Source organism: Erpetoichthys calabaricus, chromosome 18 (assembly GCF_900747795.2).
Source record: "Erpetoichthys calabaricus chromosome 18, fErpCal1.3, whole genome shotgun sequence".
NCBI lineage: Eukaryota > Metazoa > Chordata > Cladistia > Polypteriformes > Polypteridae > Erpetoichthys > Erpetoichthys calabaricus.
In genome coordinates this window covers 74,647,830-74,667,775 of record NC_041411.2, presented here as the reverse complement: position 1 = coordinate 74,667,775, position 19,946 = coordinate 74,647,830, and the positions used below count along the sequence as shown (strand labels likewise).

Below are 19,946 nucleotides of genomic sequence, written 5' to 3'. Positions count from 1 at the left end.
CCCTTGGGATTAATAAAGTATCTATCTACTCCAGTGATGACATACTGGGGTTTGTTGCCAACTGTCAATGGCACGGTCTGCTTTGCTCAGATGGTGCTGGCACCTCCTCCAAAATAAATCCTGCACTTCTAACATTGCGTTATTATATTTGAAATAAAATGTCACATTACAGCTGTAGAAAGCCCAGAATCTTGCCCGTCTGTGTTTATTTGGCCTGGAAGATGACTTGCCAGTTAATTTGACGTGTTGGCACACACCATCGAGAGTGAAAATGACCTCAGCCCGACCAGAAGACAAGGCTGGAGTTTGGCTTTGCTTTACTGGTGTGGTGTGGGATGCTGACGTGCTTGAGGGGACAAATGGCCATCGCAGCAGTTTCATCGGTGAAGTGTCATTTGAGCCACACTTCTGTAATGTACCAACATGGAGTGCGTCTACATGCGCGCGCACACACACATTCAGGATAAGGTGAGCAACCCGTTTAAGGCCTAAATCTGGCATTTTACAAACTTCTGTAACAAAGTTCTGCTTTGGTAAAATGTCTAATGATGTATAAAAACGAAAGGTTAAACCTCGGCAATGGCCAGAAACAAAGCGTGGCGTGGGACTGCAGCGCTTAGATTAGATCAACTTCACTAATGACACGGTGACATTCAGCTCATGGACATGAATTTAGCAATCGGGAATAAAGACTTCAACCAGGAGAAGGAATTAATGCGATCGCTCGAGCATGTGCCTCAGGAAGTTTGACTGCTGTGGCTGCTTCCACCGTTTTCTACCTCTGGCTGCTGTGTGTGTGTGTGTGTGTGTGTGTGTGTGTGTGTGACTGAATCAAAGACACAAGCGGACAACAATCCCTCACTGTGTCACACCTACAGGTTTACACAGCCATGTCAACTGGGTTGTAGCAAACCTACATGACACTATAAGCGGGTTGGATTTCTAGACTGGCCGTCACTCTATTTATTATATGGTCGAGAGTTTTACTGCTTTGCAGTAAGGAGACTGGGGAAGATTGTGGGTTCGCTTCCCGGTTCCTCCCTGTGTGGATAGCGCTTTGAGTACTGAGAAAAGCGCTATATAAATGTAATGAATTATTATTATAAAGAACTAGCCCTTCAGGCGTTATTGTGGACGACCAAGTGTGGTAGGACCCCGTCCAGTAAGGATTCCAGCTGCTTAGTGCAGGCGTCCTGTTGCTATGACAACTAAGCTTGAAATTTCCGCGGGAAACCTTTCGTTTTAAGGGGAACGGCGGACCGAGAAAAGAAAAAAAAAAAAAAGGGGAAGAAGAGAAGCAGAAGGCAAGGAGCTCGGATATCAACGGCTAAGAATACCTTCGCGATCAGACTTCACCCGGGGGATGTCCGCTGTTTGTGGGTGGCCACCCAGAAGTTGGAAACAGTGAGGCGAATCCCCGAGAGGAGGCAAGGGGTTGCGGTTTTCTGGGTGCTCCCCAGGGCCGGATTTTCCTATAGGCTAACTAGGCTTCAGCCTAGGGCCTCAAGATCAAGAGGGGCCTACATTCAAATTGTTAGCAAAATTTTATTATCGCTCATGTAATTTACCAACTTAAAAATGGAAGGTGAAAGGGCCTCATAAGTGGAATAGCCTAGGGCCTCTTTTCATATAAATCCGGCCCTGGTGCTCCCCCGTTGGTGAGTCGGACTCTTTGTTTCTAAATTCTTCAGGATAGCCAGAAGGCAGCCATATTCGCCTGAGGTTTCACACCGACTACGTTATATCCTCCTCCTTTTGATTTGCCTTTTATTTCGTGTGTGCTTCGTACCGGGGATTAGGATTTCGGTTGCTGAGGAAAATGGAATCACGAACGAGCACCCAATCGCCTTTCACGTAAATGCATAAAGGGAGTGCACCCTGAATTTCAATATACCTGCTTATTTAACGAAACGAACTACCAGCCGGGTTTCTGTCAAGTATGCGGAGAGGGGTCATATTTTTTTAATGCTAATATATCTTCGAACATCATCCACTTCCTTCGTGGGTGCTGAAGTGTAGGAATCGCACCCTTTTTTTGGGCGGAGGAACCTACTTACTGTACGTCAGTTAACTCGCTTTCTCTAACTGGTACGTGTGGCCCTTTTGAAATCGGTCTGCACTGATCGGTGTGTTTAAAAAGGGGCGAAGCTCGAGTTCGTGCTGTTACCGCCCTCCAACATCTCTGAATATGTTTAAATAGAAAATTAAAATGACGCATAGAGAAAAAATAAGATATTTTCCATAGATTTATTCATATATAGAGAAACAGCAATAATTTTTCACATATCATTTATTAGCATCAACTACATAAGAATATAGTATAGACGCACTGATAAGCCGTGTCCTCATTATTAGTTTAATGTAATTACGCTGCAAAAAAACAGAACCAGTGTAGTGTACACGTGATAGGCGGGGATGACCAACAACGCATTCGGATTGATAACGAAACGAAATTATAAATTGTAAATAAGTTGTTTATCTTCCTAGAAATTCTTATCGGTGTATTTTTTGTTTATTTTTTTTATTGCCTCATAAATTTCAACTGCTGTGTCTGATGCCGTCACAGAAGGACAGTCTCTGAAAATTATTTTGGAAGCATTTGTGGATAAAAATCAGAGACTTTTACTTTTTTCATTCATGAGTGATATTTTTCCTAACCCTGCTGCTTACACACGAACTGTTGTACTGAGCCTTCTGGCCAATAATAACCGACCCCGATAATGTGCGGACCGCCCCCTCCGCCCGTCCACGAATCAGAACATTCAAAACCAGATAAGTATTTATTGATTTGTTTTTTTATATAAATTATTCACAACAAGCATCATCTGTTCTGTCAAAGAAAGGATCTCCCAACGCAGCAGCCGCCCGAGACCTTTACTTTCAACAACAGTTTTTAAAATGATTTTTTTTTAAAAAATGTACAATATTTCACAAATACAATACTACATGGTGCATAAATATAAAAATTTGACACACTCGGGATCATATAAAGTGCATTTCCGATCTGTACAAAGAAAACAAAGGGTCCCTTTTGCAGTCAAATTTCAAAATCTATCTGTTTGGATTGTTAAAGTGGTGAAAAGTTACCATGGTCTTCAGCCGCTAGCGGACTCAGGCCTGTCTCCAGTTCTTTTTGTTTCTGTAGAAGACCCTGAGGCAAGAAGAGAGGAGATTAAAAAATAATAATAATAATGATCATTAAATGAGACGTTTTACAATTTGACATCCAAAGGAAACATAAGTACATCTTGGACCAGCTATACATATAATCAATCTACTGTCTATATAGAAAATCCTACGCCTAAAAGTGCAACGGTGATATTTTTACATCACGTTTTTTGTCACACTTTAAATCGGGCTTATTTTAAAACCTACATATATATGATTGGTATTATTCTTTTCAGAATTTATTGACCTTTAATATGATGTTGTTAGATTTTCAGATTCTTATTCTGTTTATAAATTATAAACTAAAAAATATCAAGAACTCGCATCCCACGTGACGAGACTTTGTGCCAAGAGATTTAACCACAGCTGGGGCCGAAATAAAAGACAAAGAGCAGACCCTCTGATGAAGATCCCTGGCAGGGGCTGAAAGCTCAGGAATAAAAACTACTTCATGATACGGCATTCATTTTTTTCCCTTTGTGGATCTCCAGCTGCAAATATATATTTGCAAATTATGGTGGAAAATAAGTATTTGGTCACCTACAAACAAGCAAGATTTCTGGCTCTCACAGACCTGTAACTTCTTCTGTAAGAGGCTCCTCTGTCCTCCACTCATTACCTGTATTAATGGCACCTGTTTGAACTCGTTATCAATATAAAAACACCTGTCCACAACCTCAAACAGTCACACTCCAAACTCCACTATGGCCAAGACCAAAGAGCTGTCAAAGGACACCAGAAACAAAATTGTAGACCTGCACCAGGCTGGGAAGACTGAATCTGCAATAGGTAAGCAGCTTGGTGTGAAGAAATCAACTGTGGGAGCAATTATTAGAAAATGGAAGACATACAAGAACACTGATAATCTCCCTCGATCTGGGGCTCCACGCAAGATCTCACCCCGTGGGGTCAAAATGATCACAAGAATGGTGAGCAAAAATCCCAGAACCACACGGGGGGACCTAATGAATGACCTGCAGAGAGCTGGGACCAAAGTAACAAAGGCTACCATCAGTAACACACTACGCCGCCAGGGACTCAAATCCTGCAGTGCCAGACGTGTCCCCCTGCTTAAGCCAGTACATGTGCAGGCCCGTCTGAAGTTTGCTAGAGAGCATTTGGATGATCCAGAAGAGGATTGGGAGAATGTCATATGGTCAGATGAAACCAAAATAGAACTTTTTGGTAAAAACTCTACTCATCGTGAGTTGCATCCAAAGAACACCATACCTACTGTAAAGCATGGGGGTGGAAACATTCATGCTTTGGGGCTGTTTTTCTGCAAAGGGACCAGGATGACTGATCCGTGTAAAGGAAAGAATGAATGGAGCCATGTATCGTCAGATTTTGAGTGAAAACCTCCTTCCATCAGCAAGGGCATTGAAGATGAAACGTGGCTGGGTCTTTCAGCATGACAATGATCCCAAACACACCGCCCGGATACCGAAGGAGTGGCTTTGTAAGAAGCATTTCAAGGTCCTGGAGTGGCCTAGCCAGTCTCCAGATCTCAACCCCATTGAAAATCTTTGGAGGGAGTTGAAAGTCCGTGTTGCCCAGCGACAGCCACAAAACATCACTGCTCTAGAGGAGATCTGCATGGAGGAATGGGCCAAAATACCAGCAACGGTGTGTGAAAACCTTGTGAAGACTTACAGAAAATGTTTGACCTCTGTCTTTGCCAACAAAGGGTATATAACAAAGTATTGAGATGAACTTTTGTTATTGACCAAATACTTATTTTCCACCATAATTTGCAAATAAATTCTTTAAAAATCAGACAATGTGATTTTCTGGATTTTTTTCCCTCATTTTGTCTCTCATAGTTGAGGTATACCTATGATGAAAATTACAGGCCTCTCTCATCTTTTTAAGTGGGAGAACTTGCACAATTGGTGGCTGACTAAATACTTTTTTGCCCCACTGTATATATTATATATATATATATATATATATATATATATATATATATATATATAGTACTGTGCAAAAGTTTTAGGCAGGTGTGAAAAAATGCTGTAAACAAAGAATGGAAGTGTTAATCATTTATTTTCATCAATCAACAAAATGCAGTGACTGAACAAAAGAGAAATCTAAATCAAATCAATATTTGGTGTGACCACCCTTTGCCTTCAGAACAGTATCAATTCTTCTAGGTACACTTGCACACAGTTTTTGAAGGAACTCGGCTGGTAGGTTGTTCCAAACATCTTGGAGAACTAACCCCAGATCTTCTGTGGATGTAGGCTTCCTCACATCCTTCTGTCTCTTCATGTAATCCCAGACACACTCGATGATGTTGAGATCAGGGCTCTGTGGGGGCCATACCATCACTGTATGTATATTTAAATATATTATAAATATAATATAAATATATATATATATAATATATATAAATATCCATCCATCCATTTTCCAACCCGCTGAATCCGAACACAGGGTCACGGGGGTCTGCTGGAGCCAATCCCAGCCAACACAGGGCACAAGGCAGGATCCAATCCCAGGCAGGGTGCCAACCCACCACAAGACACACACAAACAGGCCAATTTAGGATCACCAATCCACCTAACCTGCATGTCTTTGGACTGTGGGAGGAAACCCACGCAGACACGGGGAGAACATGCAAACTCCACGCAGGGAGGACCTGGGAAGCGAACCTCAGGTCTCCTAATTGTGAGGCAGCAGCACTACCACTGCACCACCGTGCCGCCCATATTATATATATATATATATATGACAAGCACTTAGAATGAGTACTCAAGCTGCGCTTAGAACCAAATACTCAAGCCCAGATGTACCGCCTAACATTAAGAACAAGTAGAGACACTGTATCACAAAGGTTGTGCGGACTTCTTTCAGAACAGTTTTAATTAACAGTCATTTCTTAGTAGCTTAACAGCAAATTCTTACCCGGTCTTGCAGAGATGCAAGCTTCTAAAAAAAAATAAAATAAATGTAAACTATTATGTTCTTTATTAACTGTCGTTGATTCTGTAACGGTGTTCACCTGTCCAATGAGTCTGTGAGGAATAAAACAGACATTATTTGAACCCTTGGTTATAAGGAGTTTGGGGTTCAGTGGCGCCACCCACTGGTTCTTGTAAAGTTCACGTTCCCACCGTCCGTCATTTCCACCTCTCTTTGGATGTTTTCATTCTCTGTTCTCTACTTGTTGATATTTTTTTTATCATACTATAATTAGTAATAACAAGTTGATTGCATTATGCTGCCACGACTCCATCCATCCATCCATTTTCCAACCCGCTGAATCCGAACACAGGGTCACGGGGGTCTGCTGGAGCCAATCCCAGCCAACACAGGGCACAAGGCAGGAAACAATCCTGGGCAGGGTGCCAACCCACCGCAGGACACACACAAACACACCCACACACCAAGCACACACTAGGGCCAATTTAGAATCGCCAATCCACCTAACCTGCATGTCTTTGGACTGTGGGAGGAAACCGGAGCGCCCGGAGGAAACCCACGCAGACACGGGGAGAACATGCAAACTCCACGCAGGGAGGACCCGGGAAGCGAACCCAGGTCCCCAGGTCTCCCAACTGCGAGGCAGCAGCGCTACCCACTGCGCCACCGTGCCGCCCTGCCACGACTCCCTGGCCAATTTACTGGAAAAAATCAGAAGTGTGCAATACGTTCATTTTATAATTTATTTCTCTTAAAACGCAATAGTATTTCCTCTCCGTCCGCCATATCATCTTTTGAAATAAGGAGTCAAACTCATCCAGGACCGTTTACTGAACTGTAAGCAGGATGTGTAGGGCAGCGTAGCGCCGGCTCTTTTTAAAACACGTCACTTCCTCTGACATCGCGTGTTTGGTGTTTGTGACATTTCTCATCTGCCTGGTCCCATTTTAATTTAAAACCCACTAACAAAAACAAAAAAAAAAAAGGCATTCCTTCCAGTTGTGGTACGTACTTGTCGTAGTTCAGACAGCCCCTTCAGGATGGCCTGCTGTCGCTCTTTGGTTTTCAGAAGCTCCGGATTCAGCAGTGGGTCCCTTGTGTTCCCAGAACTGTGAGACTGACGTGGCTGATGCAGACCTGTAGAGGAATAAACGGAGAGGAGACGTGTTCAGCAAAACGGGGCATTTCATTAACTACAGTGAGACGCCGCCTTGTGATACGGGCAGCCTTACCTGATTTTACCGGGGCTCTCCACTCGCACTTCAGAGATTGATGGAGTGCGTTACAAGGCAGGACTTAAAGACCGTCAGAGCTCAATGATCGAACGTTCACAAAGGGTGACTGGTCCATCATACAAACACGAATAATTTTCTTTTCATTTATTTTTTAATAATCGTGTGCAATGACGTGTACCAGCTGTGTGTTGGTCACCCAGTTTGCCCTTTTCTCATATGTATGACCTCATATTTTGTACCTGGCCCAATGTTCTTTCTAAGCTGGGCACCTTTTTTGGGTTATTGGTAATGTAATGCAAACCTCCGTGGGACCCCCAACTCCCTTCCCCTCCCTGCTCGTCAACTGTGTGTTGTAGCTTAGCCATGTTGGAAGCCTCAAGGGGGACACCCAGAACACCCCTGGGCTCGCTGATTACATTCCACTGTAATGATGTTGGTAGACTTAAGTGCAGCATTTGACACCATTGACCACTCGATTTTACTGCACAGGCTAGAAAATAATGTTGGGCTCACAGGCACCGTGCTCGCTTGGTTTAGTTCTTATTTATCAAATCGATTCCAATATGTACAGAAATGTTCTGACAGGACTCCATCATTATACACAGAAGTTCAATATGGTGTCCTGCAGGGCTCAGTAATCGGACCTTTACTGTTTTCACTTTACATGCTTCCACTGGGATCGCTCATTAGGAAACATCATGTTAATTTTCACTCGTATGCAGATGACACCCAGTTATACCTCTCATTTAGATCAAATGAAGTTTCTCCGAAGTTGTCTTTAATTAGTTGTGTTAGTGAATTAAAGGAGTGGATGAATGAGAACTACTTGTCTTTAAACACTGATAATACAGAGATGTGAATTGTTGGAGGGAATGACGCTGATCACAACAATATTCTGTCATCATTTAACTCTGTTGGAATCCCCATTAATTTCACTGAATCAGCCCACAATCACGGAGTTATCTTTGACTCTAGCAGGTCATTTAAAGCGCATATTACAAACTTGTCCAAATCAGGTTTCTTCCATCTTAAAAATGCTGGGAAATTAAGGTGCTTTCTAAATAAACAGGACTCTGAGAAATTAATTCATGCATTTATTTCTGGTAGGATTGACTACTGCAATGCGGTGTTCACTGGATGTTCAATCCATCCATCCATTATCCAACCCGCTACATCCTAACTACAAGGTCACGGGGGTCTGCTGGAGCCAATCCCAGCCAACACAAGGCAGGAAACAAACCCCAGGCAGGGTGCCAGCCCACCGCAGCTGGATGTTCAAACTGTTCTCTATACAGCCTCCAGTTAATCCAAAATGCGGCTGTAAGAATTATTACAAGAACAAGAAAATACGAACACATAACTCCAGTTCTTAAATCCTTACACTGGCTCCCGGTTCAGTTTAGGGCAGATTTCAAAATCCTCCTTTTAACATATAAAGCCTTAAATGGCCAAGGTCTGGCTTACTTGTCTGAACTTATCATGACTTACAAACCTGAGCGCACATTAAGATCTCAAGATGCCGGTCTGCTTATGATTCCAAGGATTAATAAAATAACAGTGGGAGGTCGAGCTTTTAGTTACAGGGCCCCTAAACTGTGGACTGGTCTGCCTGCTACTATAAGAGATGCCCCTTCGGTCTCAGCTTTTAAATCCCGGCTGAAGACTCACGACTTCAGTTTAGCACACCCTGACTAGAGCTGCTGATTAACTGTACAGACTGCATCTCTGTTGTTGGTCATTAGCACTAAAACATAAGTAACATGAGAGTTAGAATTTGTTACTAACCCTCACCTACTCTGTTTCTCTTCTCGGTACTCAAATGTGGCACTTGGTGCCCACTGCCCACCTGCCAAGTTGTTTTGCCTGCCTAACGTGAAGTCATCCCTGATGGTGGATCGCAGGAATCATGGGAGAGAGGGGTCCTTTCATTGGATTGGCTGGCCCAGCGCTGTTTCAGCTGTGGAATGGCCAATAGGGGGGAGGCAGCTTGATGGCTGAGGTCTCCAGGAATCCAAATCATATTATGGGATATCATCTTTTGTTGAATTCTGGTCCGTACTTGTAAAATTTGTATTTGTATACCGAATTGAGGATGACTTGTGTTCTGTGTATTGTATTGTATTGTATTGACCCCCTTCTTTTTGACACCCACTGCACGCCCAACCTACCTAGAAAGGGGTCTCTCTTTGAACTGCCTTTCCTGAGGTTTCTTCCTTTTTTTCCCTACAAGGGTTTTTTTGGGAGTTTTTCCTTGTCTTCTTTGAGATTCAAGGCTGGGGGGCTGTCAAGAGACAGGGACTGTTAAAGCCCATTGCAGCACTTCTTGTGTGATTTTGGGCTCTACAAAAAATAAACTGTATTGTATTGTAACGGCCGACCCCTAACCCGGCCGGCAGCTACACCTCCAAGACCTGTGGCCTGGATAAATTACTGAGCTGAATCTAAATATCAAGCCGTACCTCTAACAAATAAATTGACGGTTTAATCAAGCTCACAAAAACAGATGATATGTAAAATAGGTACGTAATTATATTAAACGAGCAACAACAAGAAGCAAAATGCACAATAAATATATGTATATATCCCTCCACCAAAGCAACAACACTTTTATTTATATATATATATATATATATATATATAATGGAAGAGAAGGTCTGTGATACGGTTTGCATATTTGCAGTTGGAGATCCACGAAGGGAGAAAAAACGAATCACGTATCATAAAATAGTTTTATTCCTGAGCTTTCAACCCGTCAGGGGTCTTCATCAGAGGATAATGCTTAGACTTACAAGAATCAAAGGCAATATATAGCAACACATTCAGTATTGGGAGGGTGGGGGGAGGTGACTAAGTCAGTATGATCAAAGGGGGGGGGGTGTATCGTTTAATTAAAGTGTACATGTCCTTCTTAAGTTGGCATATGCTGGGTTTATGTCCAAGTGTCTGTTGATGGCGTTTTCATCTGATAGCCAAGACTCGGCCAACTCTCTGGCGCTTTTTGTACTGGCCTTAAATTTTACTTTTACGTTGTCCCAGTTGATATATATATATATATATATATATATATATATACACACACACAATAAACCCTCCCTTGCCCCTGTAACATATAACAAACAATATGAATAACATAAACTGAATGAGATACGGAAATGAATGTGAACTTGAGTCCGGTTATAAACACTGTCCTGAATGCGGTTGACTGAACTAGCGAAAAATGAGTCGTTTGATTTTCCCGGACAAAATGGATCAGCCTCACCGTGAATCCTCGGCGCGTGGTGGATGATGAATTCCGACCCCGGGGTCTCTCGTGATGAGGTTATTGAAGTAAGTCCGGCGGATAGATAAACAAACTGAATGGAAATGCGCGATGTGGAATACAACAGGTACAGATGGCTCGCGGTCGTGAATGTGAAAATCTCCTTCTCTCCTCTCCTTCCTGTTCTCTCTTTCCTCTTCTCTCCTTGATTAATTAAATAGTTCTGAGATGGATGTCATTGAATAATAGCAAACAGGTGTTTTCCAGGATTGGGGTTGCGGTCTCCTCCCATTATCCGTCCCCCTTTACGGGGACGACATTCACTGACACACAAACAGCAAACGGGATGATGGAAACAAGACGCACATGGTACTAACACTGACAACACTATTACTACTATGTAGTCCCGCTACAGTATTGTATTTTATTGTATTGATCGTGACTGGTGGTTCGTGGACCAAACTTACACAGGAAGTGTAATTCACAGCCATAAAGAGATAAAAACATAAAATAATTAGAACACACATCCATGTCAACGTGCTCGCCCATACAACAGCTCCAGATACGGGAAGGGGCCTCCCTGCCGTCACACTATGTGGGGGCCCTGTGGATGACGGGAGCGTCGATGTGTCTGTTGCTTAAATGTTCCGGGTATCACAGAAGTGCCACGGCTGCAACAGCTCGTTTTAAGTGTTAGATCACAATTCCCAATAAATTGTGCTGGTCCAGACATCAAAAATCATAATGGGAACCATTAAAAGAAAAATACACCAGGAGTTAAAAATGACACCTTTAAAATGAATTTGAAGTCCTGTCACTTGTAGGGATGCTGCCAAGTGTTCCCTTCTGTATTACTGTTTTGTGTACTGCTGAAAGACCTTCTTCTTCCTTGAGTGTCTGTTTATGTAACAACGCAGGCCGTCAATGTCGTGTTTTTGTTTATCGATTGGATCTGCATAACAATGTCTATCGATTTATTTTTTTTGTTCTTTCTTGCTGCAAATAAACTTCCCTGTGGGATAATAAAGTCTGCCTAACACTAAGCCTCAGTCAGGACCAAAAAAGCTTGTTGTAAATCGAGTGAAACATGACACGTACAGATGGAAGGATGTCATTGTTCCTTCCAAAGTCACATAATTGAAGGTACCACATGTTATAACTGCAGGGTCCGAATGTTTCATCATTAAAGCAACAGTTTTGTGTTTACCGTATAGCCCAGGGGTGGGCAAAGTCATTCCTGGAGGGCCGCAGTGGCAGCGGGTTTTTGTTCCAACCCAGTTGCTTAATTAGAAAACTATCCTTGCCAATAATTACATTTCATGGCTTGTTAGTGCTTTAACTCCGCTATTTCAAGTCATTCTCATAACCTAGATTTTTTTTTTCCATTCTAAGGATATCATCCAAATACTTTGAAGTGTAAAACGGATGAGTAATTCTCAGTCCTTCACTTTTTTCTCTTTTCCTTCCAACTATTTAATTAAACCAAATAGTGCATGATAAATACACACAGGTGTAAAGGGTAACAAGCAAAATGGATAACTGCTGGTTTCTTTTGTCATTTGCATCTTATTGCTAATAAGGAGCAATTAAAAACTGAGAATGCAGCTGTTTAAGACTTAAATAAGCAATAAGGGTTCAAAATCTTAATGAGGGAGACAACTAAAATGAAGCAGAAGTGTTTCTAGAGCAGTAAGGGCTTCTTATTAAGCAATTGGGTTGGAACAAAAACCTGCAGCCACTGCGGCCCTCCAGGAATGACTTTGCCCACCCCTGGTATAGCCCATAGGCTCTGATGGGCGGACATTGCCATTGTGTAGCAAAACACCTTAACAAGGACGAATCAATAAAAAGCCACCATTGCTCATAACCCAAAGCCTTGGCTAAACAAAACTGCTTACTTTATAGGAAACATATTAGTAGAATCAGAATATGAAATTAAATCACAAAAATTGGTGATTGCAATTAAACCGTACACAATGCCTTGCAGTAAGGAGGTCTGGGTTCGGTTCCTGGGTCCTCCCTGCGTGGAGTTTGCATGTTCTCCCCGTGTCTGCGTGGGTTTCCTCCCACAGTCCAAAGGCATGCTGGTTAGGTGCCTTAGCGATCCTAAAATTGTCCCTAATGTGTGCTTGGTGTGTGTGCGCCCTGCGGTGGGCTGGCGCCCTGCCCGGGGTTTGTTCCTGCCTTGCGCCCTGTGCTAGCTGGGATTGGCTCCAACAGACCCCCGTGACCCTGTGTTAGGATGTAGTGGGTTGGATAATGGATGGATGGATGATAGGAAAACTTAAAGGTGTTTTTTTTGAGATGAGCAGGCCAAAAATCCATGATACAACCAAAAGTGTTCAGGAAGCTAAATCTTTCTTGTCCAGTGTTATCGATTTGCTTCCTCTCCTACAAGGCATCAACATCTCAGTTCCAAAAGCACGGTGGTTATCATATGGACTTGCTAAAGTATTCAGACCCTTGACCAACACTCTCTAATAGTTTTTTCATTTGTTTTTGTATTTTTTTAATGCTACTAAGCCAGAAGCTGCTGATATGCTTATAGTTCCTCCTTTACTAAATAGCTTCTTAATTAAATAGCTATCAGGTTAGTATGCATACATTAGCCTTCTACATAAATGCATGCTTATAAAGAAAAACACCTAATCTTATGATTTACGCATTATCAGGCTACAAATGCACCAGTATTCATTTCTTCTCTCAAGGTTGTCCCCATTATCTAACTTGCATCATCAAGTCATTTATATCCCCGAGTGTTTACTGTACTACATTCACTGTTTCTTGTATTACTGCTTGCTGTCATGCCTGTGACCTCACTTTCAGGTCATTTGATTATTTGATATTTCACCTCATCCTTGGAGAAGTTTAATGGAAAAGAAAATCTTACGGTTATCAAGGTGAAGCATCAGCTCATAACTGCTTGAGGTCATTCTGGTGGGATCTTTTGGAGAGTTAGTTATTACTGGTATGTATGAGCGTGCCTGATGAAGCAGGAAGAGGCTGAAGAACCTTTGTAAAAAATCACTGAGATGGGCTCCATATTCCAATAAATGACCCTGGCACTATCACTTATGGTGACAGCCAGAGCATATGACAAAAACTAGAAGAATGTGGACATCATCTATTGTTAGGCTTTCCAATGAGTCTTTGAGGTCCTTCATTCAAGACTGAAGAACAAACTGGAAGGAAAGACTGATAGAAGACAGGAAGTGGTTAATGCAGAAGGTATGATGTGCAAAACAGAAGTGTCAGTAACTGTTGAAATGCCTTATAATCCTAAAATCAGGCACATGTGCAAGGTTCCAAATCCAAAGAGAGGATTCAAGGAGTATTGTGAGCAGACAGAACCCAAGACAGATGCCAGCAGAATGCCCTTTGGTTTCACAAGAGACCACTGGGTAAGGTAGCATTGACTGAAGCTCCTCCGATGGCTAGATCTTCTAATGTGGGGAACTCCGAAGAATTACATCCAAAATAACAGAGCACGCATCATTCTTATAAAATGTCTTTCAAGGTTTATTTAATAAGAATTAAAACAAAAAAAAAAAAGTCAGATGCATTGTTACCCTCACTCTTCACAACAACACTGGAGACATCAAGAAAGCAGCGAGATGATGGTGAGGAACGGGCTTGATTCTGTAGAGAGGCTCACAATCCATCGTCCATCACTGCAGAGCTTCCTCAGCATCCAAGGCCCTTGATTCACTTCATGCGCCAACAATGTCTTCGCTTAATGGCATCCTGCTTCATGGGTAGGACGGTCAAATGTGAGGTAAGGAATGGTGGCCTTCTTTGTTTCTAGTGCTTATTTCACTGTTGTTTTCTCTTCAATGATTGACAATGCAAGTCTTTGTTTAAAAACCTTTTAATGGAAGAAGAAAGGAAAACAGGCCACATTGACAAACTGTATGGTTTATCTTAACTAATGTTTGGTCATATGCTTATTAAGTTAGTGGAACATAAATGGAATCCTCAAGTGTAAAAAGTGCCATACCATCTGCACTTCAGAACAGGTAATCCACCTGAGGTAATCATGAGCGGGCCTAGTCAGTACTTAGAGGGGAGACCATCAAGGAAAAGTTTGGATTGCTGTTGGAAGAGGTGTTGGTGGGACCATCAGGAAGTACAGACCCTGTGGTCTGTTCGTGGATTCTAATACCCTTAATACTGTGCTGTAAAAATGGTTCTGTACTTCAGAGGAAACGTAAAACCAAGGTCCTGACTCTCTATGGTCACCAAGGAGCCCTGGGCATCCTTCAGTAAGAGTAGGGTGTACTCCAAAGTCCTCGCTAAATTGCCCACTACAGCCTGGTCATCCTGGCCCCCTAATCGTCGCGCTCTCTCTCGCTCATCCCCTTCATCACCCTAACTGTGTGCTAACATGTGGTGAGCATACTAACATAAGAATGGCTCCTGTCACATCAGCTGGATGGATGCTGCACATTGGTGGTGGTTGAAGTAGCTCCCCACTGTCTACGTACAGTGCTATGAGTACTTAGAAAAGCATTATATAAAAGTAATTAATTATTTTTATTATTGAAAGATATTAAACTTAAAAGCAAAGACAGCATAAAGTTGCAAGGCTAATCTTCAGCAACTAAAGTCACAAGAAGGCATCAAGCAGCTCTAGTCATCTGCCTGTACTCCAACATTCTGAATTTAAATCTAGCACCTAGTCAGTGTGTGGGGTGCACGCATTCTCCCCATGTTTGCTGGGTGTCATCCAACAACACAAATTTAAGTGCATCAGATTAAATGGTTATTAAAAACTAGCCAAGTGTCTGATTGAATGTGGGTGTGGATGAGTAGGCCCTATGATGGACTTTCACCTTATCAAGGGTTGGTTTCTGCCTTGGGTCTCGCCACTGGATCCCTGCAAGCCTCATTTGGATTCAATGGGTTGGGAACGTTATCTGCGATGTCAGACCACTCTTAAGGCAGCTTAAATGGTGTTGTGATGTGAAATTCTGCATACAACTGGATAAATATTTTGAATGTCTTTATTTGTAACTTAGGCAATGCAATGTAATATTAGTTAGTGAGAAGCATTTGTGTTTACAACCCCCCCTCTCCCAGGACTAAGTCAGGAAAGTGAATTTTACGATTGGTTTTAGGTACTTCCGCCCCCCACCAACCCTGTTTTGCAAGTGTTTCTCTGCTAAAGTCTCTCAAACCCCATATGAAAGTCTGGCCGCCTAACTGCCAAGCTTTACCTTAACAAATGGTTTGGAGGGCAGGTGTGAAGATGTTCTATCACCCCATTGCTCTGAAGAATGGCTGTTTGGAAGTGGCTTGTATCAGAAGCCTTTAAGTACCATGATGTCCTATTGGCTCTAGGGGTTGGACAGAACATCTAGAAATTTGCTCACTCCCTCACTCTCTCACCAAACTGCTGAATGACCATCTCACACCATGAACTGAAAAGGACAACACAATGATGAGCACAGCTCGGCAGCCATATTGAGACAGGCATGCGGCCTGTTCTGAAGAAAGCTGACCACCAATGATGCCTTAACTAGAGACATTTTAAAGTAACTAACAAGTCTGTGTGCCGCCTGAAACTACACATCACCATTTATCAGGTTGTATGGTTGCCAATATTCAAATGTACTTTGCATATTGTTATTATTTATAAATATTATCAATAATACATTGTTTAAATTGTAACTTAACTCCTGCTTGTCTTTTACTACACCTAATTGCCTGAGGTTACAGATGTAGGAGGGAAGGTGGGGAGACGTTATATACTATAATACCTTATAAACAGTGGTAAGTCTGTGAGATTTGAGGTGTTCTGACAGAGGCTACATATTAATAATACAATAGGAGAAAGCAGAGCAATATAATACTCTACCAAGACAAAACAAATGGTTAAAGCAGTTGCAGGCTTGTCTACATGGTACTTCAAAACTGAAATAATAAGAAACCCCAACAATAAAAAGATAAACATACTGATGAAAACTGGTCATTTTTTCAGTGCAGCTAGTCACCTCTTACTTAACAAATTACTGAGATGCAAAATGATTCTCTAGGTGCCATCTTTAAGTGTTCATATGTGTTATCATATCTGCTGTTCTTAAGCTGGGATGAAAAGAAATACTTTAAACAATTATGCTAAAACTTGAGCTAGAATTCGCTTTTACTGTATCTCTGCTTCAATGTTTTTGCTGAAGACCCAATTTTAAATAACATCTAAAATCTACCTTACTTACTTAATAGTTAACCCTTCTATCATATATCCTTGCAATGCATCTAAACAGAAAAGATTCAACTTAACGATAAATCCGAATGTGTATTCAGCCATTATTCATTTATAAAAGAGCTTCATTAGTATTTATATAATCGCCTATTAGATTCATCTACTATATGATAAAACACTACAGTCTGTATGTGTGTGTGTGCCGCCGATTCGTCCAAGCAATCTGATTAGTCAGTGTGGCTTTGGTGACACAATCGGAAGAGAAAATGCAAGCGTGAGACGCACAAGGAGGAGTAAAGGCATAGGAGGCACTCCGAGAGTCGCCTTCAAAGACAGGAAATATTACAGCGGATAGGAGGCAATCAAAGCGCCTTGAAATGACAGAGTCCGAGAAGTGCTCAAAAGATAGAGAGTGCCAGGCAAGAAACGTTCAGATATATGCGGCTATTGGGGAAAACCGCTGAAGGTACACGTAGGTCGAGAAATCCGACATCTTTAAATTTATACTATTATCTGTCTTTGACTAGTTTAAAATAAATAATGATGACTAGCTGTCATTTCTCAAGTACTTAGACATTCTGTCCTAGGTGTCTAGTGCTAAAAACAGTTAAGTAAATCTCATGTTTAAGAATCGATACATCTCGTAATTTAGAATGAACACAGAGCTCAGGACTATATATATGCCTTCTCTGCCACAAAAACGCCATATTGTGGCCTCTTAGGTTATCACCAAGATATTTCTATAGATCCTACTCTAACATTTAAAAGACTCCTGAGGGGCAAAAGGCAAGGTTAGCCTTCAGCATTTCAAAATATGAACAAAGAGTAGTGTAGCAAGGCACTTGTTTATTCTCGGGCTTTTAAAGACCATGAATAATATTTCTGCATTGCTATGGCATGGAAGTTATGCTTTTTGAAAGCTTTGGGGTTTGGACACCAAATTTCATTGTCTTTGTTTGTATAATTTTATTCATTGCTTTTGTGTCACTGTTTTATTTTTGTTTTACTTTGCACAGCACTTTGGTGCAGCGGTGTCCTGTATTAAATGTGCTTTATAAATACATTTGATTTCATACGTTTATATCATGCATCTTTCCATCCTTGTACAAATAATTATTCTTAACTATCAGCAAAAGTGTCCCATTAATATCAATTAATGTACTTTGACGTGGTCGGTGCTCCTAGAACCAACTGCTAAGAACTCACAAAAAACTGAGCCACTATTTTAATGTGAACACAATAGAACAACTCCCAAAACAGAGAATCAAAAGGTCATGAAAGGGTTGTCTTCGATTCAAGGATGCTGGTAAAACAGGTTATGCTTACCATTGGGTTCTCTACGCTGTGGGTCATGCGTTGATGGCCTCGATATTGGAGCATTTGGATCCAAGTGGTAGATCTCATCTGTCCGTACATAAGGAATAAAGTGAGAAGATGGTGGTCTTTCTGGTCCTGCGTTATCTTCTATGGCTTCTTGCTGTTGCAGATATAACATGGCTTGAATTCTTTTCAATTTTTCACTGCTTAAATGGTCTTCTGGGAATGTTGGCGATTTGGCCCGTTTCTGCTGGTGAAGCCTGTGCTTCAATGCTGGTACAGGAGGAGAGTGTGATCTGCATTTAAGAGATACATATATATTTAACTGTAAAACATGCTACACAAAATGTGTTTTTTTAGATCAAACATGGCCACATTTTGAAACATCTCATTTTCTGAAAATACTTTTTCTGGTGACGGTCACAGCAGGCCAAGCAGGTCAATGGCGGAGTGGTGGCTCGGAGGCTAGAGATCTGCACTGGCAATCGGAAGGTTGCCAGTTCGAATCCCGTAAATGCCAATAGGGACTCTGCTCTGTTGGGCCCTTGAGCAAGGTCCTTAACCTGCAATTGCTGAGCGCTTTGAGCAGTGAGAAAAGCGCTATATAAATGCAAAGAATTGTTACTATTATACAGACTTTCCTGTCTGCAGCTACAGATTCCATTTCTTCCTGGCAATTTACCAGGCATTCCCAAGCCAGCCAAGAGATATAATCTCTCCAGGATCTCCCGAGCCTGCCGAAGGGTCTCCGCTCATTGGGACGTAGCCAGAGCAGCTCTAGGGGGAGCCACCTCAACTGGCTCCTCTCAATCCGTGGGAGAAGCGACTCTACTCCGAGGCACAAATCGGCTTATCATCCTATCACAGAGTGTCAGTCCAGCCACCCTGCAAAGAAACCTAATTGTGTCACTTGTACTCACGAGCTCAATCTTTTGAAATACTACAATTAACAAAAAATCAGGCTGCAGCATTTATATCCATATTGCTTAGTCCTCACAATAAGACTAGACAAATAAGGTCAGGCCTACTAACTCAATGGTTAATATTTTTAGACTAGAACATGAGGTCTGACACAAAAAAAGCAAGATTAACCCTATGGCACGAGGAGCCAAGAGTGGGAGGGGAGAAACAAAGAGACCATTCTAGAACATCTTAGATAGATAGACAGACAGACAGAATCCCAAGGGGAAATTCACAAAAAGAAAAAAAAAAAGATATTCTTGTCACAATGACAAAGGGCTCAACTCGATCGCTTCATTCAGTACAAGTGAGTGAAGGTGTGTTCAAATATAGACGTTTTCTTACCCTTCCTCATTCAGAAAATGTCCGAGTACAAGAGTGAACAGCGAATAAAGATTCAATTTTCTTGTAAAACTGAAGAAATCAGTGACAGAAACTTTTCAATTACTGACTGAGGCTTAAGATAAAGAGTGCATGGCTCGTACACGTTGTAGCGGATGGCCAGGGCCCTTGCCCAGCTGGGACGCCCCCACGCTGGAAGGACCGGGGAAAAAAGCGTGGTCAGAGTATTACCTTCCCCAGAGTGGTAGGTGGCAGCCCCCCTGGGTCCTGCAGGGCTCCATGGGAGTTGGATACCGCCTTGTTGGGATCCGTGGATGCCGCTAGGGGGTGCTGCAGCGGCTGCTGAGCCCTAGAGAACAGCTCTTCCTCCACACCTGGAAGTCTGTGTTGGGTTGGGGCGGCTAGAGCGCCCTCTATTGACCACAATGTGTTTTTGAATGGCACAAGTCAGTGCTCAAAGGAACCCATGTTTTTTTTTTTTTAGTCTGTAGAAGATGTGAAAGCAAAAAAACAACAGAGATCCTCAACAGCCTTTCAG

General features: G+C 42.1%; 1 protein-coding gene across 4 annotated transcripts in view; it reads right to left on the bottom strand.

The window, feature by feature from the left end:
* Nucleotides 1-2,767: 2,767 nt before the first annotated feature.
* Nucleotides 2,768-19,946, bottom strand: part of ccdc66 (coiled-coil domain containing 66) — a 58,267-nt gene continuing 41,088 nt past the window's right edge. For 3 of the 4 annotated variants that reach the window (XM_028825352.2, XM_028825353.2, XM_051920999.1), the window contains exons 17-19: nucleotides 18,116-18,402; nucleotides 7,106-7,230; nucleotides 2,768-3,151 (exon numbers count right to left, since the gene is read on the bottom strand). In XM_028825352.2, the coding sequence (XP_028681185.1) occupies nucleotides 3,068-3,151; nucleotides 7,106-7,230; nucleotides 18,116-18,402 (496 nt within the window). In that variant the 3' untranslated portion in view covers nucleotides 2,768-3,067. Of the gene's footprint in view, nucleotides 3,152-7,105; nucleotides 7,231-13,944; nucleotides 14,453-18,115; nucleotides 18,403-19,946 lie in introns of those variants that run through there. The other variant, XM_028825355.2, reaches the window with a different exon arrangement.